This window comes from Drosophila suzukii, chromosome 3, assembly GCF_043229965.1.
Source record: "Drosophila suzukii chromosome 3, CBGP_Dsuzu_IsoJpt1.0, whole genome shotgun sequence".
Taxonomy (NCBI): domain Eukaryota; kingdom Metazoa; phylum Arthropoda; class Insecta; order Diptera; family Drosophilidae; genus Drosophila; species Drosophila suzukii.
Window position 1 is genome coordinate 73,909,271 of NC_092082.1, and position 26,274 is coordinate 73,935,544.

Here is a 26,274-nt window from a genome sequence, read left to right on the forward strand (position 1 = left end):
GCCGTGAACTTTCCCTCACTAAAGATCCCATTATAATTTCTAGAAATATTTCATTTTTGTATCATTTGGTTGAATGTGATAGTTGTGTTGGAATGTTACTAAGGCAAGCTAGTTAAGCAAAGTTCAAAATTTCCGTCGTATGAAATTCCAAATTTGTTCGTCCTCAGCTTCTGGCAGACACAGTCCTCATTTGGGCACCATCTACATCGTCATCGCCGAAGCATCCCGATCGATCCTCCAAAGAACCGGTACCCGTTTCCACAGAACTGATGATCCTTGAGGTTTGTCTGCAGTTGCATTTGGTGGGACAGTTTTCTGTTCGCATATACTTTCTGAGCCTTAGCCTGAACGTGGTTAATCAGTGGGAACCAGTCCAGGCGACCTCCATTGGATATTATCCGTAACGCAGAGAAGATCCCCCAAAAAGTATCAGATTGGGTTTGAGGTAAAATACTTAGACAACGCAATGTTTGGATCTATACTAAGCCGCAGGGTTTTGGGATACTACGAGTACTTCATGCCCGGGATCTACGACTATCCAGTCACCCATAGTGCCGCTGCTACAATCAGTGCCTATCAGCTTGATCCAGAACTGGCCAGCGGCTCATCTCTTTGGTCCATTCCCGATGCGAATGTCAACTATGTGGTAGGACCATTGGGCGTGATCAACTATCTTTCGGATGTGCAGACACACTTGGCTTTGCCCACCATCCAAAATTTGGAAACTGGTGTCATCTTTACCACCATCAGTTCCATTTCGCAGGACTCTTATTATCATCAGTCGCTATATGACTATGGCCAAGTGGAGGACGATCTGACGGATGATGAGGGGTACGGTTATGAGATACCCCAGCTTGATCTTGGCCCAGAGCGTCCTACTTCCGAATCCGATGGAGTGGAGCAGGAGCATGGAGAGGAGTCTTATATGGAACAGTCTGGTGATTCCCAGCACTTATCAAAGAGTTACTCCAGCGAGGAGTCGGGATCAGCGGAACCTGTACAAACCGATGAAGAGGTGCCCAGGAAGCGCCGAAAAGTCTCTCGCAAGCGCATCTATAAGGCCGAGCAGGGTTACCTGGTCGAGGAGCCAACCAGCGAACTATCCGAGGATGATACCACGGAACTCCCAACCAAACCCAGAACATAGAATTATATTCAAGTTCAGAAAGTTGGCGTTCCAATTTCAAATTATTTGCCCTTGCGTTCAAATTCGAGCAGTTTCAAAAGCGACTGTAAACCGATTTTCAGATTCGTTTTCAGATGTACATATAGCATACGAAATGTGTAAAAACTGTTCAAATTTGATTCGTCGTTGCAATTTGGTAGTGCGCAAAATATATATATTTTGTAAAAAGTATAAGCAAAGTAGTAAAAAATATTTGAAATTTTCATAAAATAACTGCATTTTATTCGGGAAATCGAACTAGGAAGTACAAATAATTAGCATTAGAATGCTTCCTCGTGATCAAAATAAAGTGCACAATGAATAATAGGATCGATCACTCAAATCTTTTGTTTTAAATATTCCTCACCTAAGTGCAAATTGAAAGACCCCCATAACACACAGTAGCACCTGGTCGAGACCTAATTTGCACACCCATTGACCAACTAATTTAATTATTCGCACATGTCCATCGACTTTGCTCTCAGTTTCTCACATCACACCGCTGAAAGGTGTCTCCCAGTCTCTCTGCTCTCTCTTTCTTTTTTGTATAGCCCTCTTTATCTCTGGCTAGCGCCCCCTCTCTTTCTAGTTGTGGGACGAGACTGCCATCCATCGACAGCCGCTCAGTTGTTATACGGCTTTTGATGCCATCGGACGTGACTTGTATTTATTTGATATTTTTGGTTCGTGGACGGGCCAACGAAAACGAAAACACTCGCTATAAAATAAACAAAAAACTATTTTTAGGCTGCAAATCTGAAATATATTTTCTCGATCAACTGCAGCCAGGAGCATAGAACCCATAATAATGGACTGCAAATCGCGACGCGGCACCAAAATATCGGTGATCGCCCTGGGAAGTGCCCTCTGTTTCGTTATGATGGCATACTTTGTGTTCGGCGATAGCAACGACGAGCAGGGTCTGCGGAATCTACGCATGATATCCATAGTAAGCTGGACCAGCGACTAACATAATGCCATAAACAACGCGAACTGAGTACTGTGTTTATCAATCCCCACCAGCTGTTTCGACACGGGGCCAAGAATCCGAGTGGCTTCTATCCGCTGGATCCGCATGCAGCGCACGATTGGCAGGGCGGCATGGGTGCCCTCACACCGGTTGGTATTAGATATAGTACAGCCATATTATCTGCCTCATTTAACAACTCGAAACTAATCAGTGATCCACTGATCACTTGAAAGAAAATAAGTGAAATATTTATCAAGATCATGAATGCCAAAATTGTATTTTTCAAGTGGTTTGATATCTAATCTACAAAATTGAAACCATTAAAAATATACCCCTCTTCTATAATTACCAATAAAGAAATAAAAAGGGAGTACCTATTTTCTTAGGAAACTTGTGTCTTGTGAATTTAATTTAAGTTATAATACAAGATACTGACAGCTTTTTTTTCAAGTACCTATAAATAGATCGTTAAATAAAGCGATGTGATTTGGGTGACCTATTTAATAAATAGGGAAAAATACAAGTGTTTTTGAAATGTGATGATTATCATTTTTAAGATGATCCGTATCATATATATTAATAGATCATTTTCTCTCTTTTTATCCTGTTTCATAGAAAGGCAGTCTTCAGGCGTACAACCTGGGGAAGAATCTGCGCATGCGCTACTACCGGCTGCTCCCCTCGAACAGCCTCTACACCCAGCAGCAGGTGCATGTCCTCAGTTCGGCGGCGGAACGCTGTGTGGTGCGTCAATCGTTCCGATAAGAAACCCTCTATATAGCAATTAACTATCTGTCCGAGATGGGGGTGCCCTAATCAGTTGGCCGTGTGTTATCTTTTAGATGAGCGCCCAGAGCGTCTTGGCGGGCATGATGCCGCCGCTGGAGAATAACAATGTTCTGCCCATCCCGTGGCAACCTGTGGCCGTGAATACGCTATCGCGAAATGATGATATAGTGAGTGCAATCATATATCCATAAACCAAGTGCAAGTCATCACTCTAACAGTATGATATCTCTTTCAGCTGTTGGCCCAAAAGAAACCCTGCTTGAAGTACGACCACATCCTGCAAAAACTCTACAAAGCTCCGCCTGCGGAACTTCAGAAACTGAACGAGAACAACCTGGAGTTGTACAAACTGTTAACAAAAAATACAGGCAAGGTGGGAGAGAGTTACACCAACATTGGTTGTTAATTCGGTTTTTATCGTATCAGAGAGGTTCTTATCTTTTTTGAAAATATCTCATTAGGCTTACATTCCATATCAGTATTTTTTTAATACCTATATGGGCCTATATCAAAACGGAGAACAAATATTTTTACCATCCAAAATTTACATTTTTCTTACTTATTAATATTTATAATTACTATCTCTTGATGCATCTTATCCCTTAGAACATTTCAAATGTTCTGGATGTGGAACTTCTATATGGCACACTTAAAACTGAAGTGGAGGCTGGTCTGGTGCTGCCCGACTGGACTGAGGACATATATCCCGAAGAGATCAGACCGCTGGCTGAACGAAGTTATACGCTTTTCACAGAAACCAATCTGATGAAGCGGATTAAAGGTGGAGCCTTCCTCACGGAAATACTTATCAAAATGCAGAATAAGCGAAAGCGGAACCTGAATCCCGATCGGAAAATATTCCTGTATTCAGGTCATGATGTGACGTTGGTTAATGTTATGAATTCCTTGGGAATACTAGATCAGACTACAAAGCTTCCCGAATATGCATCGGCATTAGCGTTTGAGCTCCATCACAGCAAGTCTTTCAGTGATGGTGACTTTGAAGTAAAGGTTGGTAATTGTAACATTAATATGTACATTTGGGATTTTAAGTACTTTGCATATATTTTTTGCAGTTGGTTTACTATTACAACAGCGAAGACAAGTTCCCCAAGGAGCTGACCATTCCCAATTGCGATGCACCTTGCTCGCTGACCCAGTTTGAAGCCTCAGTGAAGGCCCTACTCTTGGATAACTATGATGAGACCTGCGAGAATCATCCTACTGACTGCAAAAACTGAAGTTTCTTCCATTGTTATCGTTTCTGCTTGTTAAAAGTGTGTTGCTCTGGGCATTTCAAAGAAATGTTTTTTTTGGGTAAAAACTCAGTATAAAATAAATTGTTACATTAAATAGTTTTAACAGATAAATAAGTGAAGACCATGTTATGTGAACTGGTAAGGGGATTAGTGTAGTTATCTCAAAAAGACAAATAAATTGGATGTTAAATTTACAAAGTTATATTCTATTCATTGGCCAGAATGAGCTGGACAACTTCTTTGTAGTCTTCAGAAACATTGTTAAGTTGGTACTTTACAAATTGTTTAACATATTGAAATTATGAACATACTAGATAAGAAGGCTATCCCTCACAATTCACAATTTGCCTGTTCAAAAGCTGGCACCTTTGTCCTCAGCATATAGAAAATATATGGGAACTTTCACCGTTTCGCTGACATGAACGATCTCCGTGTGGCTAATTAGACGGATGGCAGCCAGTCCATAGAATAGCATTGGTAAGCCTAGAATATGAGAATGTTTTAACTAAAGATATACAGGTCCTTAACGATTCATAAAATACAATGTGGTTTTATATACTATAAGAACTTCTGTATGGGCCAGGCCGTTTGTTAAGTTTTTGCACCCCTAAATGACTTTTAAAATCTTATAAACTTACCCAAATTGATAACCTTTAGGAACCGAAAGAACTTGTCCTCCAGCCAAAGATCCTGCACCTCCCTCTTGCTACAGTGATACTTCATGTACGGATAACAGGCGGTGCGCAGTATGTGGTAGTTGGTTCCACTCTCCAGAGTCCAGTTGAAGTGAGACATTCCCCTCTGGTCGTTGGCCACATCCCGGAACTGGATTTGGAGCACTATCTTCGTTAGCTACGGCAGTATTCCTCCGGCGGAGTCAAACGAATCGTACCTTCACGAAATATGATGTCCAGGGTGGCTCATGGCATTGCTTCAAATATGCGGTCAATACTTCCGAGGCTTGAGGCTTCAGTAAAAGGCGGGTAAGCTGCATTTTATTATCGAATTTTAGAGTTATAACCAATTTTAAAAATGTTTGGTAAGGACTAGGTATTTCTTGTTATTTTTGTGCTCTTATCGCACCAACAGCTGTTCTGCTATCGATAGTTTTTGGCAGGTGATTCTGATATATATCGGAACTACTAAAGAGTTCAAAGAACCAGGAACCGAAAATAACAGTAGTTTTTGTTAAGTACCGTTAAATTTAAAATAAGAAAAATAATTGAATTTTCTAAGGGTAAAAGAATTATTGGTATATGCAAAAAAAAAGCATAAAATAGGAAGACATTTGTTTGACAAAAAGCTAATATAATTATTTCGCTAACATTTTCAAAATATTTTTAAAATGTATGATCAAGAGCCCCAACAAAATATTGAATATTACGTTTTTTAAAAGTTCCTAAACTTGATCATTGCGAGGGTCGTTCCGAGGCTCATTGCGAGGCTTATAGCCAGGCTTCTAGCTTTTCTTTTTAATTGGTAGAGTGTAACGTGAAAGAAAAAAATGTTAACCTGGAAAACAAATTAATCGGATGATGTTAAAGTGGAACAAATTATTCTCTGTTTTAGATTCTTTGGTGTTAGAAGTACCAGTAAGAACACCGACCTGACAGAGCACTTTACGCTGGATGAGGAGGTGGCCAACGAGGAGCTGCTACAATATGAGGAGGGTTCAAAAGAACGCTTGGAACTCGAAAATGCTCTACTGGGCGTCCTCAACAGGGTGGAACATGTGCCCATCGTTATTAACGGCCAGGAGTATCAAGCCAACCAGGAATTGCAACAGGTGCTGCCCTACGATATCAAGCAGCCCATAGCCCACTACGGCCACGCCCACCGCGTCCTCATCCAGATGGCCATCGACAAGAGTCTGGAGGCGCAGAAGAAGTGGGACAGGACCAGACTCAGCGAACGGATTGATATTTGGGAGCGGGCAGCGGACCTGATAAGCGGAAGACACCGCTACAACATCATTGCGGCCACGATGTTGGGCCAGGGCAAAACGCTGCGCCAAGCGGAGATGGATGTGGCTGAATTGGTGGACTTTATGCGCATCAACCCGGTATTCCTGCGCGAGTTGGCCAACTACGAACCCGTTAACGACACCCAAAGGGAGTGCTGGAATTCCATGCGGCTGAGAGGACTTTCAGGTGGGGATCTATAGATATAATTGTTCTTACTAAGCCACTAAATATCTTAAAATTCACAGGATTTGTGGCTGCCATTAGTCCTTTTAACTTCACGGGTATTGCCGGCAATCTGGCCTATACACCCGCTCTGATGGGCAACTCGGTGCTTTGGAAGCCCTCCGATTCGGCCATCTTGTCCAACTATTTCGTCTTCCAGGCCATGCAGGAGGCAGGTGTTCCCAAAGGAGTGGTGAACTTTGTGCCCGCCGAGGAGACCACCTTTGCATCCGTAGTCACGCAGCATCCGAAGCTGGCTGGGATCAATTTCACTGGTACTTCAACGGTTCTGAAGGTACTGTGGCAACTGGTGGCCCAGAATATTCACTACTACGAGAACTATCCACGTTTGGTGGGCGAGGGAGGGGGCAAGAATTTCCACTTCGTACACCCCTCCGCAGAACCGGAAACGGCGGTGGCCTGTACTATAAGGGCGGCCTTCGAGTACTCCGGCCAGAAGTGCTCCTCCTGCTCCATGTTGTATGTTCCACAATCTCTCTGGGAGAGCCATATAAAGGAGCCCCTTCTGAGGATCACCGGATCCCTGGTCACCGGACATGCCACGTACTGCGACTGTTTCTGTTCGGCGGTTATTAATCGACGAGCCTACGATCGCATCTACATGTGGTTAAGATACATTGCCCAGAGTCCGAGTTGTCACATTTTAACCGGAGGAACCTGCGACAAACAACGGGGTTACTATGTAGATCCTACGGTGGTGCAGGTCAAAGATCTGGATAATATCATATGTCGGGAAGAGCTTCTGGCGCCCATCCTTGGTGTCTACGTTTATCCGGATGAGAAACTCAAGGAGACCATGGCAAAGGTGGCCGAAATCAATCATGGACTGATAGGATCTGTGTTTGCCAGGGATCAGGACTTCGTCGAGGAGTCCTACGAAGCCTTTAGATTTAATGTGGGCAGCCTGAATGTAAATGACAAGTCCACCGGCTCCATGGTGGCTCAGCAGCCTTTTGGAGCGGGTCACATGACTGGCACCAGCGATAAGTTGGGCAGTCCTCACGCCCTGCTGAGATGGACCTCGCCCCAGGTGATCAAGGAGTCCTACAAGCCACATATGAACATCTATTATCCGTATATGAAAATGAACGAACTGGAGCAAGGTGGTATTCACATGGAAAGCGGGCAAAGTGAAGTGGTCTGCGAGGATAAGAACACCTTTGAGGATTCTAATAAAGAGGACAATCGCCTGATATAACATCTTATTACGGCCATTCATGACTCAAATTATTGCAGCAATAAATAAAGAAAAAATAGATTGACTTGTGATTATTAAAGCTATATAACCTTAGGGGAAAAGGTACCAGTCAAAGATAATTTTTTAAAATATTTTTGAAAATGTGTGGGTTTTATAATATGTGGTAACTAATAGGCTCTTATAAGATTTACATAGGTTTTATTCAAACGCATCAGATCATCTAAATACTTTTGAAAATAAAGTCAAATATTTTTATACAATTACACTAAATATGTAATTATAATCCAGAATACCGCAGTTCTTAAAGAAAAAATGAGATGTTTAGATATCTTCTTTATATTTCGTGCTTTCTTTTATTACCCAACCTGGAACCCATTAGTTCTACAGAAGCAGAGGATCAGGAACTTAGTATATCTCGAAAGGAGGCCTCTTCTAGATCGAGAATCCAGGACGGCATGGGACCGACGCATTACAATAGACTTTATGACGCCTATCGCGAAAGATTAAAGGGAGAGGGAGGAGAGCAAACGGAAGACGAAGCAAAATCGGATTCGAAAGATGCGCCACTTCAAAGAGATGTAGTTGCCCTAACTAAAAAAGTAAATGAACCTATTTCAAAAGAGAAAGATTCTAAAGTACTACCCATTATCGATGCAACCGATGATCGGCAGATGCCATCGAGCAAATGCCTGGCCCGTCTTCCATATCGTAATCGAGAAAATCAAAGTATTAAAGCAAAGGTCGATGCTAAAAACCCCTTGGTGAGTAGTATGATTTTGCTAAAATTGGATGTACCGGAAAATATGCTACGAGTTAATAAACCGGAGAAGACGCAGGATCCTGGAGAGCGCAAGATTTTTGAGCTCAATCGCATATACAAGGACTTCCTTAAAGCCTGGCAACAGCCATCACCAAAAACTGAAGTCCCAGCCAAACCTCTTAGCTCTTCAGGATCTGTAAGACTGAGTGCATTGTCCGATTTGATGGATGTCATCGAGCGCCTCCAACAAAGTGATTTGGTTAAAGAGTTAGCACAAAAGATTAGCGATGAAATGGAACCCAATCTTCAGAAACAAATCAAGCAGGATGCCCTTCTGGTGACCGAAAGTAGAGCCTCTTTGAGGGCTATTAAAAAAAATGATCTCTCTGCGATCTTTGAAAATGTGGAACCCGGAAGCGCTTCCGTAGCTTTCAAAAAAATGCTAGATGATATCAACTCCAGAAGATCAAGTATTAAAGCTGGTGGGCTTTATGATGAGTACAAGAAGGGTTTCTGTCAGTTATTCAGCGATCATAAATTTACTAGGCAGTCGCTGATAACCAGCGAAGCGGATTATCCTTTAGATAGCGAATCAAGTCGCAGGGTGAATGGAGAGGACAATTTTCCCAGTCAGTCTGATAAAACAAAAGCAATTTCTTTTAAAAGTAATGAACCAGAAAACAAAACCCCAGCCAAGCTCTGTGTTCCTGTGACAAATCCCAGCACAAACAACAACTATTTGAGGGCTCTGGAAACCTTTATCAAGTTGAACAAGGAGAGTAATAAGAACGGCGGCTTAAAGCCCTATTACCTACCAAATTCTAAAAATCGTCAGTTGATTTGGAATGATATTCCCTTGATTAAGCCAGGCTTAAGTGAAACACCTAAGAAAACCTTAGAGAGTAAGCCGAAATATAAGCCTTCTAGCACTCCCATCCAAGAGAATGTGGTGCCTGAAAAGGAAGCCAATAAGGCTCCTAGTTCTAAACCTGGTATTAAACTGGAAACTAAAGTCTTAGAATGTGTTCCCAAGGCCGACAATAAAGTGCTAGCCACCAATCCTTGGCAAGAAGTTTTCTCAGGACTGGATCCCAAACAAATCATAAGCGGATTGAAGGCTATCAAGCAATCTTCATTCTTCAACTTGGTGGATGAGTATCAGAAGCAAATCGATAACCTTAATCAGGCGTTAAAGACAAAGCAAAGTTGGTGGAAGGAGGTTTTGGAGAGAGGCAAGTCTCCTCTCAGGACACCCGAGAAAAGGAATATACTAATGGGTAATGCCGCTTCTGGACCCCCGCTGCCAGCGCCTTTTCCCGAGGTCCTAGTCAATCAGGCTACACAACTGGGTGGTAATAATGTCATTGATAGCATGGCCACTCAAATGAACTTGTCACCTGTGGAGCTGGCTAAAAGAATTGTGGGAGGTGGTCAAAATGGTGCAGTAAATTCTGGAGATGGACGAGTTAGACTAGTACAAAATCTCATGCAACCAGGTGAGTTTGTAAAACTATGGCTATATGGTTACTTTGAGTTATGAATCTCCTTTTAAAAGCAAGTCAGATCGGAGGTAGTTTCAAGAAAGGACCAGAGGTCTTGTGCCAAGTCCCATGTCAATCGATGGGTCAATCCTCGCAGCCATCTCAACAACAACAACAACAACAGCAAGAGGAGCAGTCGGGGATTTCCCCGGTTCTAGACAAGATTCTGGAGCGTTTGGAGACCATTCAGGCAACGAAATGCAATAAATCCGCGGATGAGGAGGAGGAGAAGAATCTGCCCTGCTGCTTTGTGGATCCAGCAGATGGTAAGCTCCTTACTTGGAGCCCAGATTTATAATAACTCTTGCTAACTTAAGGTTCCCCATGTGACCTGAACGGCTCCTGGGAGTCCCTTGTCTTGGGAGTTCGTATAAATATCAAATCCCCACCCATGTCTTCAGATGGGGAAGTAAAGGATAGGCCCACTTGTAGTCAACACAAAAGTTCTCGCACCCATCATCGTAGATTCGTGCGACAGTGCGTCAAGATGAACAAGACTCAGTTAAAGGGTATAGCCGAAACAAAAACGCCCAGTTTTCAAGGCATACCGCTGAATATTAGTGTACAGGAAACAGTACCGCCAAGAGCCCACGAACTCATCGATAATCTAACCGACTGGCACTTTTCCGGCCATGCCCTCATGATCCTCGGCGGACCCCTTTCGCTCTCCTTCCGCAAGGTCAATTCCAATCTGATCGGACACTTTGTGGGCTATTGCCGCACCTGCGGCTGTGTGGACACCATTTTTGGCTCCTGGAGCTTCTGTCAGCCGTCGCGGGACTGCCAGGATATCTGCATGTCCATAGTGGATAGGCGCGATATGTTGCGACGATATAGTATGGATGAGCGGCGAAAGAATCGGTTCAAGGAGCAGCTCTACATGGGCAGCAAGTTTGCCAAAATGGAAAAAGACCGACTGCTCGCCGAACAGGAAAAGTACCAAAAACTTAGGTCTCAAGCCGCAAGCACTTTATACGTCAATAATACTAGTTCTAAAAGTTAGACTTGATTTTAAATTTTGTTCATTTTATGTTTTGGTTTAATACGTATTTCAATTATTTTATAAAAAGTTAATGTTTTAGAGATATTATATTGCCATTAATAAAAGTTTGGACAATTAATGTTTAATAAAAAGAAAGAAAGTAGATATTTTTGAAAATAAAGAGTAATCATGTATACCAACATTAAAATCAACGCTTGTGGTATTTTTTCTACATCTGAAACCCTATAACCACCATTTATATAAAGCACGAAAGATCCAAGAGGTATTTTCAGTTAATGCTCACAGTTTATTTTGCCACTTAAACGTTTTTACAATCGGTTTTCTAGCGTTTTCTGATGGTGAATATATGCCATGGTGTAACCGATCGAAATCTTAACGCAGTGCTCGTCCATCTGTCCATTTGTCGTGCACCTCCTCAACGCATTCACAGCGAAATTCTGGATCCGATTCTTGAGATCCAGGCTGTCAATCTGATCCAATCGCTTGTCTACCTTGTGCATTAAAGCATAGGCCTGGGGAAAATGACCCACATCGCAAGGCCAGTTGGAGGAGTGCGGATGGGTCTCGGTTAAAGTTGCAGTCGGCCATACCGAGTAGTCTTCAACAGATTCACGAAGAGAACTGGCCTGGACCAAGGCCAGGGCGGAGATAAGTAGAATCACCAGGAAAGTTTTCATTTCAACGACTATTGTAGAACTGTGGCTGTTCGCTATATGCCAACCCTTTTTATAGGGCTGCCATCTGATAATCGAATGGAAATATTGTGGGTAAAAGGGCTTTGTCCTCACAATGTTGCTGGTTAGACACGAGCTTCTCAATTATTAGCAGGGTCAAGGTTAAAGCACTGATTAGCAGATGGCTGTATTAATTTATTAATTAATATAAACTGCAAGCTATGGCAAATGAATCATTATTTACAAAAACTATACGCACTTAAATATTTTTTATTTTGTGATCTATATTAATTAATGTATAAGGCTACTTTCTGAGAATATCAAAATATGTAAAACATGATAAATCACTGCTTCTTCCTACGGATCTCATTGGTTATCCAGTTTACAACGCCCTGTCGCATATGAAGTAAATAAAAAGGTTTAATAAAATATATAGCTCCACCCACCTGAACACCCAAGCCTGTCTGCGTTGAACATTCTTTGATGGCCCAAACCCGACCATCTAAGCGATCCAGGCCCATCAAATCGATCACTGTTGATAGTGGCAGAGATCCCGAAGAGTCCGTTTTGTTGGACACTATGAGCAGAGGAGCCCTATTAAGCTCCTGATGCATCAGAACATCGCATAATACACAGCGAGCCTCGCTTAGACGCACTGCATCCTTGCTGTCCAAAACGAAAACCTAGGGTGCTGGGATTAAAGTCAAATCTCTAATTTTCTAGAGACTCTTCTCACCAAGACCTTTGCTTTCTTGTAGTAATTTGGCCAGATTTGTCTGTTCTTTAGTTCCCCGTTTATATCCCACAACTTCACTTTGTAGTTACCGATAGTTAAGCTCCATTCACTGGCCTGCTTGTTAGATTCTTTAGGCTGTAATCAGTTTGGGGTTAGTTTAGCATAAGGGAAAGGTTCTGTCTATGTAGTCTTACATCGCCATTAAAAAATCCTGCTAGGTGCGCTGTCAAGGTGGATTTTCCAGCATTATCTAATCCCAAGATCAGCAGACAGCTTTTCTGTGATCCTGCGGGCAGGACCTTTTTTATGACCGAAACGGGTCCGTAAAAGCACATGGGTATAAGAATATTGGGTCTTTTTGCAAAGCTGTCTTCAGTAGTTATATTGAGTTTTCAGGTGGAAACAAATGAGTTACAAAGGGTTGCCTTCTTAGTTTTTGAAATTTAGTAAATCATTGTTTATCATGGTTGATCTTAAAAAAAACAAGTTTATAAGTTTCTTAAACATCTTTGAAAGCTTCAACCATTAAATTTATTTTTAACTTATCAAAAATAAGAAAAATATTCTGTAGGCTTCGTGTAGATTTCAGATATATAATGATAAATCATAGATTTAAATATTCTTTTGTATTGAAGTGAAGCTAAAAGTAGGTACGTATATTTATGATTTTGATCTTAGGAAAAACTTAACAGGCGAAGATTACGACTCTTTAGATTACTTCTTCATGTTCTTGCAGACCCAGTCCATTCCCTCCTTGAGGCCAGTTCCATCCACAGCAGTGCAGGCCTTGATTTCCCAGGTTCTTCCCTGCAGTTGTACCAAACTCATCTTCTCAGCCACCTCCGATGCCGTCATGGCATCCGGCATATCCTGTTTGTTGGCGAAGATCAGCACGGGAACCTGCTTTAGCCGGTTGTCCATGAGCATCTCGAACAGTTCGCTACCCGCTTCCGGCAATCGGGACCTATCCGTACAGTCAATTACATAGATCTTAAATAAAGAAGTTGTTAAAATAACTGAAAAGTAGTCAAACCCATCTTTGTCTCACCAGCACATCAGTATTAGCAAAGTAGTTCTTCCAATATGGCCGTATCTTCCATTGGCCCCCGATGTCCCAAACATTTAGCTTAAAACCATCGGCTGCCACGGACTTGATGTTAAATCCTGCCGTGGGCGTTACCTGCGGGATTTCACTCCGTATTTTATGGGGAAAGCGGAAGAAGTTCGCCGCCTTTATACGCACCGTGGTTATGTCCTCCGAGGCCAGTTGCTTCAGTATCGTGGTCTTGCCCGCATTATCCAGGCCCAAAAGCAGAATTCGAGCCTCCTTCTCCGGATTGGGTCTCAATTTACGCAGCAGCGATAGCAGACCCTAAAATATGTTAAGGATTAACCTTTATGAATATTATGAAATATTTGGGAAAAAAGTTCCAGAACCTCACTTCCTGGTAATGAATTTTTCTAAAAGTCTAGTCCCGATGGTAACCTCTGAAACTTAGAGATGCGAAACCCAACTACGAAATTATTCAAATTTTTCAAAAAAATTGATCTTTGATTTAAAATAAAAAGATTAAAATTTTCTTAATGATAACAAGTATATAAAAAATATCGAATCATGATATCATAATAAAAAAACTTTAGTTTCATAAGTTTCAATTTTAACCACCCGAGATTTCTGTTTGTTTCTAAACGTTTTTTATTTATTTTATATAGAAATAAAAAAAGCTTGAATGAAAAGGTGGCCCTTAGAGATAGATGGGAGGTATATAAGGTATTTACCTTATCAATTTGTGGTTTATACACAAATATATTGTTCGATTTGAGATAAGTACGGACAACAAAAGCAAAATTAAATGTGATTGTCTGTTGATATTGCAATCAGCTAAGGTAAAAGCTGTAAGTAACATTAGTAATGTAGGTATTGAAAATAAACAAAGAAAAAAACACGTGCCAAACAAAGTTCTGAATATTATAACTTAGCAAGAGTGTTATTAGACTAACATTTTTAATCCTTTCTTAATTACCGAATTTAAATTAGATTTTGTAACCGGTATTTTTTCAGGGTGGAATATAAGTTTTATTCCCACACATTTAAGGAAATTATTGGGATTTATTTACCAAACCATTTCCTTAAAGATTACAAAATAAAACCTTTCCAATCTTTATCACAGCTCCCCTCTATTTAAATACCGATAAGTGCGCGCCAAAACTTTCGTCTAGTGCTGAAAAAGTTCCGTTCAGCATGCCCAAAAAGTGTTGGAAAGTTTTGGAGGCGGTTTCCATGGAGACGATCGCAAAATGAAAACAAATCGTGGGATTGCGGAATAACAGGCACTTAATTAGCTGTTACGGAACCGGGAGATAGCCTACCATCCTATAATCAACGAGGGAACGGTGGCCAGAGGGCGGGACACGATCTCCGGCGTCACTATATCTCTGATCCCAGGGTTTCGACGATCCCTCAGAGTGCCCTACGACGGTGTCTTCTGGAGGTAAAGTCAGGAAAGTTCGGGAATTGGATCGCCTTCAACTTTCAACCACCAAACACAACATCACAGTTTCAGCGCTGCACAACAACTAAAAACAAATTCGCTCAACGCTCCAACAAATTCCGGCAGCAACAACAATACGTCGCCGAGCAACCGCTGCCCCGCTGCAAAGGAGCGAAAGAGAGGGGCGCAGGCGGCGGTTGGTGGGGGAGCGGCATCGGAATCGGAATTGTAACGGGAACGGGAAGAAGATGCCCCTGCTTTTTACGGGCTTCAACGCATTTGGCCAGCATGAATGTGTGAGCGGCGACGTCGACTGCGCAGCCGGCTTCAGCGGTTTGTAACCGGCAACAAAGCCGACGATCACTTATGTGGTTCCTACAGTGGGAACCCCATAGTTGGGCCGACATTTCTATAGAACTTACAACGCTTATCTGAAACACAGAGAACCCCCTTTATAGTCCCCCTTTTCAATTTTTTTTTGGAAGGTTTTGAATATTGTTTGGAACCCATAGGGTATCTTCGCATGATCTAAAAATTTACAAACCTCAGCCTTGAACCTCATGTTTAAAAATATATTTTGAAAATGTTATAACTTCTGCAAAAAAGTTCCACTAAAATTATAATTTTTTAAAGTCCATTTTAACGTAATATTATATTTGGTTAAATTTAAACTAACCAAACAATATTTCAATACTTTAAATACGTACAATACAATACATTTCAATAATTTTAAGCCATCGAATTTGTTTGGCAATAGGATTGTAACAAGATGTATAACCCAAAGTTCAGGTTTGTGTATAGAAGTGAGACTGTATTGTAATTTATACTGATAAAGTTGAAAGCGAAAGCCTACGACATTTTTAAATAACTTAAACACTGCATATCACTATATCTTGTGCATACTATATACTATAGATGGTTGACTCAAATTATTACTTGAAAACAGAGATTCCACCGTACGCATACTAATTCAGTCCAGCCTTTATTACAGAAATTAACGCGCCAGTCTCGACCCAGAACCAGTGCACGATTTCGATCGGCTGGCGGTATGCGGCCCTCGCTCTTGGCCGGAAGTTGTGTCTGCGTGGGCTCTTGGATGATGGCCCAAATGAGTGCGTGACCCTCGAGGCAACGGGGGACATTAAGGCCCTGTCAGCTGGCGATTCCCACTGCCTAGTGCTACTCCATAGCGGTCAACTTTACAGAGTGCAACCAAAACTACAAGCGGAACTATTGGTTGTCAGACTAGAAGCTCCACCCCAAACCAATCAGGGAACAAAGCGCTCTATCTTTGGGGTTCCCAAGGCGCCTCAGTCGCCGATCATAGAGCATATTGCCTGTGGATCGCATATAAACGTAGCGATTAGCTCGGAAAACTCCGTGTACAGCATTCCTAGCTGCCTGCACCAGTTTTCCGAGCGACAATTTCGAGTGAAGCAGCTCCAATGTGGCCATGAACACGCCGTACTCCTCAATGTCAACGGTGACGTGTTCACCTGGGGAAACGGACTGTAAGTAAGGGCCATGAATGCACTTGGCTGTACAAAAGTTCCTATGCAGAAAGGGCTGTTACTTTTACCGGATGTTTTTGAAAAACAGGGGGAACTTTAAAAGCGAATAGTACTACATACCTTATGTAATATTCTTCGTGATTTAAATATTTTTTTGCAAGATTTGCTATCTTTATAGTCCCCTATGCTATTTATTACTTATTATTTAGGAATGTTTTTTAAACTACTATTCCAATTCCAACTTGTATTAGATTTTTTGTAAGGGCATTCACATTTTCATAGCCAAAATCTTTAGCGTTTCCTATTATAATTTCTTACTATTTCTGCATACTTGTGTCATATTTAACAGGCGCGGACAATTGGGTCAGGCCGTGCTGAAAGTGGAGGAGACGCCGGAATTGCTGGAGGCGCTGGCCGGGATCAAGGTATATATTTGTCTTGTCCACTTATCTTGGCTGTCATACGATTCAAGTGTCTTGCAGATAACTCAAATTGCTGCCGGTGGTTGGCACAGTGCGGCCATATCCGCCTTCGGAGACCTCTACACCTGGGGCCTCAACTGCAGCGGCCAGCTGGGAATGCGTGTGATGAAACCCGGGGGCTTCCTAAAAGAGCCCACTGTATATCCGCTGCCCCAGTTGCAAGATCTGCCGGAATGTGGTTGCTCCCAAGGGGCGGAGAGCAGCGATGACTGTGCACCGCTGAGGGTGTTCGCTGGATCTCGTCACACTCTACTGATCCGCCGGTGCGGGCGGCCATGGGCCAGTGGTTGGTGCAAGCACGGTCAACTGGGCAAGCAGCTCCACAACCTGTCTTACGTGGACGCATTTCAGTCCCTGGATGGAATCATTATGAACACTTCTTCCGATGATGTCTTTTGCGGTCCTTGGTCCACGCTGCTTTATTTAAAGGGATGAAGAGATGATGAACACTCGTTCCGTAAAGGGGGCTGTGAATCCCATTTTTTTTACTTAAGCATCTTTTTAATTAAACAAGTTAAAAAGGTAAGTTTTATATTAAAACCAAAAACATTTTATGTTTTACTATCAATTGCCGCCCATGGGCGTTATCGCACTTTTTGGAGTGAAATGTACGCGGTGTTGAAACGTTTTGAAAGCTTTTAGTTGCTACCATAGCAGAGACATCGACCATTTTACAATACATTTTGTGAGCTAGTGCTCTCATGGATGTAAAGTCAAGTATAATTGACTGCAAAGTTTTGAAACTGATAAAAATTTAAACTGATTTGGTATTCTATCTTTTGTATCACTTGCTCAAAATAATTTATACAATTTTTCTTAAGGTAGTAAAACCAAAAAAAGTTTATATTTTAAAAAAAGGCTAGAAAATGTAAATTTTGGTAACTTCTTTGGTTAATAGTTGGAGTCCGACCGCAACAAGTGATATGTTCTCGGAAAGGTACTTCTATCTTCTTTCAGATTATGTCAAGATATATATGTTAGATAATTGAATTCTGTCATATTAGCTCTTTAATCAAGCAACATCAAACATTTTTTTTTCGCAAATATTTCAAGAACGATTACTTGCAAAATTTTTGATTGATTTTTGTAAACTACTGTTATTGAATCGGTTTTATCGGTTCCGTTTCCGAACTGGGTTTTATTTCCTTATGGATTGCGTGCATACTTTTTTTTGACAGCTAAGATTAACTCGAGTTGAACAAAATTACTGAACCCAAGGACAGGTTGAATCTTCGGAAAATTCTCGATCATGCCGTAAGTTGAGAATGTGGCACAATCCAATTTTCGGCAAGTAACTCCCAACTCCTTGGCTTCCAGCCCCAGCATGTTCTGCATCCTAATCTGGCGCCTAGCCGTGCAATTGCTATATCCTTACGGATACATGGGCTGTTCTCTGCAGGAGGCGTTGGACAATGAGCATCTGATTTGGAGCAAGGGGGATCGCTTGGAGGCGCAGATGACGATGCTGATGAGGGACTCCTTGCGGACCACACTCATGCTCGTGATAGTGATGGAGATGATGTCCTCGGTGAACGAGGCCTTGAATATTCGCCTTCCGATGGTCTTGGCCATCAGACTTTAGTCTCGGGGCCTGAACTCTGGCCCTGTTTATTACTCTCCTCCATCGCTTTATATGGGCCCCATCAAAACAACAGAGCTCAAATAATTTCGTCTTGGGGTAGGACCGCCATTGTGCCAACGTTCGTTCGTCGACGTCGGCCGTCGTCGCTGCCCATTTAATCAGTAAATTGTATTTTTAAAAATGTTATTAAACAATATTTGCCTTAGCAAAAGTGAGACGCTCGCAGTGCAATAAACTTTTCAGCACTTGAGCCGTTCGCTCGACCGACTGAATGACTGACTGATTGACTGGATGACTGACCGACCGACTGATTGACCGAACGAATGACTGACGTTGGGATTTTTTCTTTGTTTTGACTTTAACTCGACGGAAACTCGTGATTATTTCGATTTCGTGGAAGTGCGTTCTACGCGAAGGTTTTGATAGGAATTTCATGCGTGGTATATGGGCTATAGTAGTTCTGATAACTGTTCTATTGATTCGACTGGGAAATGCTTCTATTGATTACTTAAACCCTCTTGATTTGGAATTTTTCTGAAATTTCTATTTCTTCTGCGAAGTTATAAGCTGATTAGGAAATGTAGAAGTAATGGAACATTATATATGTACATTTTCTGTTTAGATTTTCTCTTATATACTCCTCTTATTTTGTTTATCCTTAGAACAACATTTATTCGACCCAAGAAAATTGCTTTTAATATTTGATAACTTCGGGTCGCCCAAGTATATTGATTTCCCCCTAAGTTTTCAATCTTTTCTTAACACTAAGTTCCAATTATTGTATCGCCTTTAGTGGTCTTTTCTGTCTCACACTTTATTAATGCCTATATCTGCGTTCACGATCCCATAAGCGAATTTTCCGCTATATAGTCTGCGAGCGAGTTCAACGCTTTTATGTTATTTGCCAAATGAAAAAGTAAAAACAAATGTTTATCTTATAATGCACTGGGTGGCAGTTCAGTGGAGTTCTGGCGACTCGCACACATGGTGCGTAAATAGGCTTTGCTTTTGGGCTTTACTTTTTCATTTTATGACCGTTTTTTTTCGAGTTGGCAAACTTTGTTATCGTCAAAAAAAGAAACTCCCGGCGGAATACGAAGGGGGGGCTTGTCACTTTTAGGTCGTGAAACTATTTGCAGCTAGAAATTGCCACCGCACGGTGGACTAAGAGAAAGAGAGGGCCAGATGTGTCCAGAAAGAGAGGGCCAGATCGCCGGGGAGTTCAAGCGCCTCGCTCAAGGCAATTGCTGTCTGCAGCTTATCAGGGCAACTGGAACCACTCGAAGCAGCAAGTACGAAAAAGTGCTAATTGTAAACCCCCCTTTTCAAAGGGGTTTTCTTTTCGTTACTCGAAAATTATAATTCATGCGTGCCAGCAGACGCCAAAGTTTCAACAGAACTCAGTCAATCATAACCAAAAAAAAAAAAACGAAAAAAGAAATAGGTGCCCAAGAACACTCCTCTTCGGCCTGGGAGTTGTCTGCACCTTCGGTTTGGGGAGTGTTTATGTTTGCCTCTGTCCAAGGGGAGATCCCTCCAAGTGCGTGCCACTCCGCATGCAACGCTGAGCAAGTGGCCACCAGTAGCCGATTCGGAGTCAGATCCATGTCCATGTCCAGAAGCCGAACCATCAACACCCGCCTCAATAAAAGTACAGGTAGCACTCGGAATTGAGCTATTATTTCTGGGGAGAAGAATTAGTTGAACTAAATTACTTTTAGGAGGTGTAAAAATAAATAATCGCTTTCTATTTTGAATTAAATCCAAAGCAATAAAAGCCAGTTGGTAAAAATTAATGTGAATCAAAATCAAAAAATTTCATATAGGATTTGAACTTTTGGGAAAATTAGCACATACTTGTCTATTTTTATATCGAGATAAAAAAATAGGTTTACCAAAAGCTTTTTGATATTTTGACGCAAAAGTTCAATTAATAAAAAAATAATAACAGTTGCACTTTTGAATGAATCATATTGTATAGATATAGAACTACAAAAAAATAATATTCGAAATTTAAAAAAAATTTATATATGTTTTTAAAAATGTTAGGATCTGATGGAATTTAAAAACATTACACCATGTTTTGTTTAACTATATGATCTTCTTTCTCTTATTTTTTTTTAGTATTTAAATTTTAAAATCCATATTTTCCAATTACCGAATTTTTACTGTAGTCGCATAGGCCTTTTTGGTGAGTATTGTGCGAAAACATCATGGCTTGGCCCATTTCCATACCTATTCTCACTCGCACTACCACTTCCTGACCTACCTTGGCTTTCTTGGCCTGGCCAACACATGTTAGCCCGACTGCACTATCTGTTTGCCCACCGCCTATTTGCTTTTGGGCGTACATTGAACCGCAGGAGGCCAGAACTCGGCGCCACCCTCAACTAATCATCACTTTGTTGCTGCGTTAATGACTCGCCTTGGATTCGCCAACTCCCAACTCCCTGTGGAGTTTTCCATTTAACTGAATGCACCAAAAAAAAAAAGAAATGCATAAAAAAATCATATAGGGAAAAGGAAGTCGTGTTGGAGAGCGTGTTCCCAAAACGTTTTGGCATCCCAAATGGATGTCGGGGCTGCGGCACCTCCCCTATCACTCAAAGTGCCATAAAAATTATGCATGAATGTATTTGCTTCATTTCTGCACATTTTTTTTTGTGTTTACTTTACTTTCTAGCCAAATATAAAAGTGCCGCACCCCCCGAAAAAAAGTAAAAACCTAAAAAAAAAAGGGGAGTACGAAAATGAAACGAATGCAGAAGCGTCGCATTTTTACGGCTCCATTCATGTGACGACGGAAGTGTCAAGTGGCTGTTGGCAACTCGTCGTCGACGAGCAAAACTTCCCAAACCCCTCCATAAAAAAAGAACCATATCCCAAAACCCACCCACTTTTCCATGGGCGTCCTTTTCGTCAACGTCGCCTCTGTGCATCGAAAATGCCGTTATTGTTGCCGGTTGTCTACATGCTCTATGCTCCCATGTACATCACATCACACGGGATCCCCCTGGTACCCCCCTATATCATTTTTTGTGTTTTTTTTTCCAGCTCCTCCAAAACCTTTCCACAAATGTCTACTACGTGTGCCCAAGTTGCATTGCCGCTCTCTCTTTCACACCCGCTATCCCCGTCTCTTTCGCCACTGACGTCTGTCGTCGAGTGGGCAAACTTTTTAGCGTATGAATGTGCATGTTTCGTTTTTCACCATTATTTTTTTTCTCACATTTTTTCTTCATTTTTGCCATTTTTTTGTGTGTACTTTGCTTCATTTTTCTATGCCCTTCATTTAGCTGGCTTTGTTCTTTTTGGGGTACAGTTGTGCTCTTAGGGTTAAGTAGCCCCTGACTCGGACGAGTAAGTAGCTGCGGATGCCAGATCCAAAAGTTGACGTTGGTTTCTTTTGAAATAGGCCGTTTGATTGTTCCTAAGACTTCAGTCTAAGGGTTTGGGAACTAAGAAAAATTCTTCTAGAATGTATTACTTGGATTGTAGGATTTTAAAACCCTGATAACACAATGATGTTTAAGAAAATCATCTTTACTATCGATACTATCTCAAAATATGTATGTAAATTGGGAAATTTATTTTTAGTAAGAAATATATCTTTTTCAAGAACTATTATGTACAAAAATAGTACCGATAAGTTTTTTTAAGTATGAAATATTTTTTTAAGAAAAAACCCCCAAAACATAATTTGGAACCCGCTACTGATGAACATTTATTGATAAAAATTTTGAAAGAATTAAAAATAAATAATTATTTTTACACAAAAATAAATTTAAACCAAGGCAATAAAATCACCGATCAATCGAATCATCGATTAAAAATCATCGATAATATAATTCAACACATTGACCTCATAATGATAAGGTACTTCTAATCTTTTTGTTTTAATAGTTTCTTATCATTTTCTAGAAACACTCGTCTTATTTAAAAAACTATTTCCCCTCCTCCAATTTTCTCTAATTCTTAGAAAACAAACATAATAATTTCTGAAAATTCCTTCAAACAAAGCTATCGTCGCAATAACGCAGAATTCTTATCGCGAAAACTTTTCACGATTATTGGTTTAATTCCATTACGCACAACTGCCAGGGAATGTAATGCCAGAAGAAAAAACCCAACAAAACTTCCCAGATAGTCACTGCAATTAATGACATTTAACTATCAACCCTTGACCCGCCGCCCAGGAACAGAACTCCATGTTTTGGCACCCACTCTTCGTGAAAATTCCATGACAGCTGTCTAATTTGTCGCCGTAATTTGCGTTGACAAGTTGATTGTCCCGTTCATGGCAGCCACTCCCTAATTGCAGTTAGAGCCACTTACATAACCAGCAATGATAGACCCGATTACATGATTACACTGCCTGGGTAGTAGTGGCACTCGAATGGGACCTGGACCCACAGAGTCCCGGCCAAAATCCATGCGGCTTTCGCTTTCGATGCTTGTTTTCTGGCCTAGCGCATCCTCTGGCTGTTGGCAATTTGCATTGCACTCCGTCTGCGGGTCTAATGAAATTCTGTGTTGCCACTTTTCGACCTTCACTGTGTGGGGAAGACCCCTTCCTCCTTCCTTCCTTCCTCCTCCCTCCAAACCCCCCTTCTGGCTGCAGTTTTTGGCCAAACAAAACGCCCAAAACGGCGTCCATTCGTGGCCATGGCCGTGGCCTTTCCTGTCCCACTCCGTCTGGCCCGGCTCCCATGCCCCTCGGTTGTTATTTTTGGCATCAGCAGCATCAGCATGGTAACGAAACGAAACGTGCCGCCTGCCAGACTGCATTTCCCGGCTCTGGCCGCGTGCCACCAGCTGCCTGTTGCCTGTTGGCGGTGCACTGGGAAAAATATACGTTGTATAATTGCATGCAAGAAATTGTATCTAAAAAGGAAATTCGGAAGATTTTTTTTTCTGGAATAAAATGCTGTCTAAACTTATAGATCATAACAACTCCACAGACAAAAAAAATCCTTGGTCATAAAACTGATTGTAGGTTTAATATCTTTAAAAAAAATTTTACTGAAAGATTGATTTGAACTTTTTTGAATTTTTCAATCAATGATATAACTTGCTGCCTTTATAAATTCTAAACAATCTTCGTATTTGTTGTACAACATAATACGTATTAAAGTAAATGTAAAAATATAATGACTGAAACTTTTTTTTTTTAATTTAATTCTGTTTTTATACACCGGAACTATTTATTTCAATCTAAACTATGTTTAGAAATTGTAGATCAATACAAAATACTTATTTATTTATTTACAATCTGAATTATGTTTTGAAAAATTGTAAAAATATTATACAGCAACTTTTCTCGCTGTGCACTTATATCTGTGGCATTGGGGCGATGCCGGGCACTGGAGTTGGACTCGGATTTGTGTGGCACTGCATCCTCTGGCGGTGGCGATGGTGGCCATGGTGGCGTGGCGGTGATGCTGGTGGTGCGGTGGTGGCATTGACATTGGCGGCGAAAGTGTGGCACCAGAGGCAGGCACACTTTGCAACGGTTGTATTTTTGGCTTGTTGCATGCCGCCATGCCACCATGCCACCATGCCATTCGAATGCCACACTGCGTATACGTAATGCGAGTGTTCTATTTTCGCGTGAGTTTCAAATCCAATGATTCCATTGAAAGAGCATGAATGGAGATTACGGCATTATGTTTAAGTTGAATCCTCCATGTCGCGTTGAAAAGTTTCGAAGAGTTCTTCAAGTCGAACCGAATGTGCTTAGAACTTGGCGACTTGTGCCATTTCAACTCATCCACTCTACAACTTTACGCTTGAAGTTGTCTTCGCCCTCGTATGCGAATTCATTCCACTTTTTTAATCTCACCCTCCTTACGATAATATGCACAATTTTTTCCAATGTCTGGCCAAAAACCGTCCACATGGCTGTCTTGTCTAGTTTTTCGCTTATTTTTTCGTTTTTCCGTCTGTCTTTCGGCTTACTTCCCCGAACCCAAGCCAAGCATTCGATTTACATGCTTCGATACTTTGCGATTCTCCAACTCCGTCTAGCAACTTCATCTCGCCTGGCGTATGGGTATTTTTCTGCTGGTCTTCCCTATTTCATTTTTTTTTCTTTGCCCTCTGCTTTTTGCTCGTTTGCATATTAAAATTTCATATATGAATTTTTGCTTTATTAATATATCTTGCAGTTATTTTCGTTGGTTGGCTACGGGTTAGTTGGGTTCTTGCTCCATTTGCCCCATCAAACTGCATGCTGAAATTAAATTTCATTTGTGTCTTCACAGCTTAGTGTGCATACATACATATATCTATGCGGAAGAGGATGGTGAGAGAGGAGCATTGCGGTTCTGGGTTTTGCATCTGGGGCCATGGATGGGGATCTGGATCTGGGGATCCGGGGCTTAGCCAGCGCGAATTATTGAATTATTTCGCCAGCAGCTGGTAAATTCGATTTGCTCGCTGGCTGCCATATCACTTGCAGCATATGTATTCCGGATCTGAGTATCTTCCCCAGCATTCGTATCTACGTATCTACGTATCTCCGTATCTGGGTATCCCATGTACATGCATACATATTCCCATCAACGTTCGGAGTTCAACTAATTTGTTTTTACTTCATTGCATCGACTGAGCGTCGATGACGACGGCGACGTCATTGAAAATTAGACAAATTGGAAGAGTCAAAAAGGCAAAAAATATAAAAATAATGTGTGAGGGGAAATCAGCCATTCCATAAACACCAGAAAGTATCTGTGTCTGTGAAGAAGTTGGCGAGCCAGACCCACACAGCCGCACAATCAATTTGCACACACCAATACCGCGATGGCATATCATTTAAGTAGCAAACATCGCGCCCCCAAATGTGATGGCAGTAGGGGTATTCCATTCGCCCAAATGTGACGTTTATTATGCTCATAAATTTGGGTTTATGATGGGTATTATTTGCTTACCATCCGTTGTGCAGAAGTTAGGGGACCTTTAATACAAATAAAACTAGTCTTTAAAAGATCATAACCGTACTCAGTAAAACCCAAAAATGTATACTCTATTATAACATGCATGGTATTATTTCTATTTCTAAACAATTCTGGGTCCGATATTTCTAAGAAAAGAATAAGGGTTACTAAAGGCAAAATCATTCCTTTGCAAAAACCTACACTTTAATGATGATATGTGGTAAAAACTAGAATGCTTTAGCTATAATATTTTTGACTTTAGTTTAATTCTTAAAATTTTAAAAAGAGTTTTATATACAGATAACAATTTATCATTATCCTTCACAGGGTGTTTAGAAAAATTATTGATTCCGGTTTTAAGTGTAAGCTTATCCAGTAAAAAAGAACGTAGTATTTTATCAGGAATCCATAGTACTTCCAAAATTGTAGCATACTTTTAGACACCTTTTTGAAGATTTATTCTTAGGTTAGGAATCTGTATCTTCAGAGTATCTTTAGGATCCCCGGATATTATATTACGACATATAACTCTGACCATCCCTACTAAAAGACATTCTATCTCCACTCTTTTGGTTGTTTTTGGCTTTTGTTTCTGCTGTTTTTTTGTTGCTTATTTTCTTTTTGTGCGCTTCGACGCGTCACCGATTCGCAATGCGTGTGTGTGCGTGCCAGTGAGTGTATGTGTATATGTGTGTGGGAAGTTTATTCAACCAAAGGTTCGGTTCATTGAACTTGGCCAAATGGAATGGCGAATATTCGGTTGTCGTAGGTTAGTTAGGCAGTCAGTCGCCCATTGTGCATTCACGAAATGAAGTTGCGGCGAGTTAAGCACCCTCACTACCTCTCTCTCTTTCTTCGCCCCTGTGTCCTTCTCTTTCTTCACTGCCCCCTGCTGTCTCTGTCGCACACGGAGTATATGGCATTTATGAGAACGCACAAAAGACGAACTGAGTGAATGAATGAATGAGAA

At 41.3% G+C, this 26,274-nt stretch overlaps 10 protein-coding genes across 11 annotated transcripts; 6 read left to right on the forward strand and 4 right to left on the reverse strand.

Annotated features, from left to right (window-relative positions):
• The first annotated feature begins 32 nt into the window (after positions 1 to 32).
• LOC108016194 (uncharacterized) lies at positions 33 to 1,347 on the forward strand. Its single transcript, XM_017082820.4, has one exon. It carries the CDS (start codon positions 467 to 469, stop codon positions 1,145 to 1,147), a length of 681 nt encoding a protein of 226 aa, XP_016938309.4. The 5' UTR covers positions 33 to 466; the 3' UTR covers positions 1,148 to 1,347.
• Positions 1,348 to 1,791: 444 nt separating this feature from the next.
• On the forward strand, positions 1,792 to 4,381 carry LOC108016191 (lysosomal acid phosphatase). The gene is made up of 7 exons (XM_017082815.4): positions 1,792 to 2,114; positions 2,189 to 2,284; positions 2,751 to 2,879; positions 2,978 to 3,091; positions 3,160 to 3,297; positions 3,531 to 3,935; positions 4,001 to 4,381. Exons 1-7 carry the CDS (start codon positions 1,974 to 1,976, stop codon positions 4,163 to 4,165), a joined length of 1,188 nt encoding a protein of 395 aa, XP_016938304.3. The 5' UTR covers positions 1,792 to 1,973; the 3' UTR covers positions 4,166 to 4,381.
• LOC108016192 (uncharacterized protein C15orf61 homolog) lies at positions 4,362 to 4,998 on the reverse strand. The gene is made up of 2 exons (XM_017082816.4): positions 4,822 to 4,998; positions 4,362 to 4,666 (listed from the first exon to the last, which is right to left on the reverse strand). The coding sequence occupies exons 1-2, from the start codon at positions 4,976 to 4,978 to the stop codon at positions 4,536 to 4,538; spliced, it is 288 nt and encodes a 95-aa protein (XP_016938305.3). The 5' UTR covers positions 4,979 to 4,998; the 3' UTR covers positions 4,362 to 4,535.
• A 29-nt stretch (positions 4,999 to 5,027) lies between these two features.
• Positions 5,028 to 7,641, forward strand: P5CDh2 (delta-1-Pyrroline-5-carboxylate dehydrogenase 2). Its single transcript, XM_017076462.4, has 3 exons — positions 5,028 to 5,166; positions 5,753 to 6,333; positions 6,393 to 7,641. Exons 1-3 carry the CDS (start codon positions 5,087 to 5,089, stop codon positions 7,586 to 7,588), a joined length of 1,857 nt encoding a protein of 618 aa, XP_016931951.4. The 5' UTR covers positions 5,028 to 5,086; the 3' UTR covers positions 7,589 to 7,641.
• A 206-nt stretch (positions 7,642 to 7,847) lies between these two features.
• On the forward strand, positions 7,848 to 11,574 carry LOC108011336 (uncharacterized). 2 transcript variants are annotated; one of them, XR_010654176.2, is made up of 3 exons: positions 7,848 to 9,844; positions 9,908 to 10,155; positions 10,207 to 10,342. XR_010654176.2 is itself a non-coding variant. In XM_070996931.1 (3 exons), the coding sequence occupies exons 1-3, from the start codon at positions 7,906 to 7,908 to the stop codon at positions 10,890 to 10,892; spliced, it is 2,877 nt and encodes a 958-aa protein (XP_070853032.1). In that variant the 5' UTR covers positions 7,854 to 7,905; the 3' UTR covers positions 10,893 to 11,574. The 2 variants fall into 2 exon arrangements, 1 of the variants encoding a protein (XP_070853032.1); XM_070996931.1 differs by having other exon boundaries at positions 7,854 to 9,844; positions 9,904 to 10,155; positions 10,207 to 11,574.
• fit (female-specific independent of transformer) lies at positions 11,158 to 11,600 on the reverse strand. Its single transcript, XM_017076449.4, has one exon. It carries the CDS (start codon positions 11,567 to 11,569, stop codon positions 11,201 to 11,203), a length of 369 nt encoding a protein of 122 aa, XP_016931938.4. The 5' UTR covers positions 11,570 to 11,600; the 3' UTR covers positions 11,158 to 11,200.
• A 140-nt stretch (positions 11,601 to 11,740) lies between these two features.
• On the reverse strand, positions 11,741 to 12,729 carry LOC108016196 (ADP-ribosylation factor-like protein 3). The gene is made up of 4 exons (XM_017082823.4): positions 12,497 to 12,729; positions 12,303 to 12,437; positions 12,013 to 12,249; positions 11,741 to 11,958 (listed from the first exon to the last, which is right to left on the reverse strand). The coding sequence occupies exons 1-4, from the start codon at positions 12,635 to 12,637 to the stop codon at positions 11,911 to 11,913; spliced, it is 561 nt and encodes a 186-aa protein (XP_016938312.4). The 5' UTR covers positions 12,638 to 12,729; the 3' UTR covers positions 11,741 to 11,910.
• Positions 12,730 to 12,937: 208 nt separating this feature from the next.
• On the reverse strand, positions 12,938 to 14,860 carry dnd (dead end). The gene is made up of 4 exons (XM_017082824.4): positions 14,673 to 14,860; positions 13,546 to 13,674; positions 13,351 to 13,482; positions 12,938 to 13,292 (listed from the first exon to the last, which is right to left on the reverse strand). The coding sequence occupies exons 1-4, from the start codon at positions 14,673 to 14,675 to the stop codon at positions 13,017 to 13,019; spliced, it is 540 nt and encodes a 179-aa protein (XP_016938313.1). The 5' UTR covers positions 14,676 to 14,860; the 3' UTR covers positions 12,938 to 13,016.
• Positions 14,861 to 15,002: 142 nt separating this feature from the next.
• LOC108016195 (RCC1 domain-containing protein 1) lies at positions 15,003 to 17,222 on the forward strand. The gene is made up of 4 exons (XM_070996932.1): positions 15,003 to 15,127; positions 15,786 to 16,305; positions 16,655 to 16,730; positions 16,788 to 17,222. Exons 1-4 carry the CDS (start codon positions 15,043 to 15,045, stop codon positions 17,220 to 17,222), a joined length of 1,116 nt encoding a protein of 371 aa, XP_070853033.1. The 5' UTR covers positions 15,003 to 15,042.
• Positions 17,223 to 17,288: 66 nt separating this feature from the next.
• LOC108016187 (uncharacterized) lies at positions 17,289 to 18,584 on the forward strand. The gene is made up of 3 exons (XM_017082811.4): positions 17,289 to 17,309; positions 17,966 to 18,041; positions 18,105 to 18,584. The coding sequence occupies exons 2-3, from the start codon at positions 18,037 to 18,039 to the stop codon at positions 18,367 to 18,369; spliced, it is 270 nt and encodes an 89-aa protein (XP_016938300.3). The 5' UTR covers positions 17,289 to 17,309; positions 17,966 to 18,036; the 3' UTR covers positions 18,370 to 18,584.
• Positions 18,585 to 26,274: the final 7,690 nt, after the last annotated feature.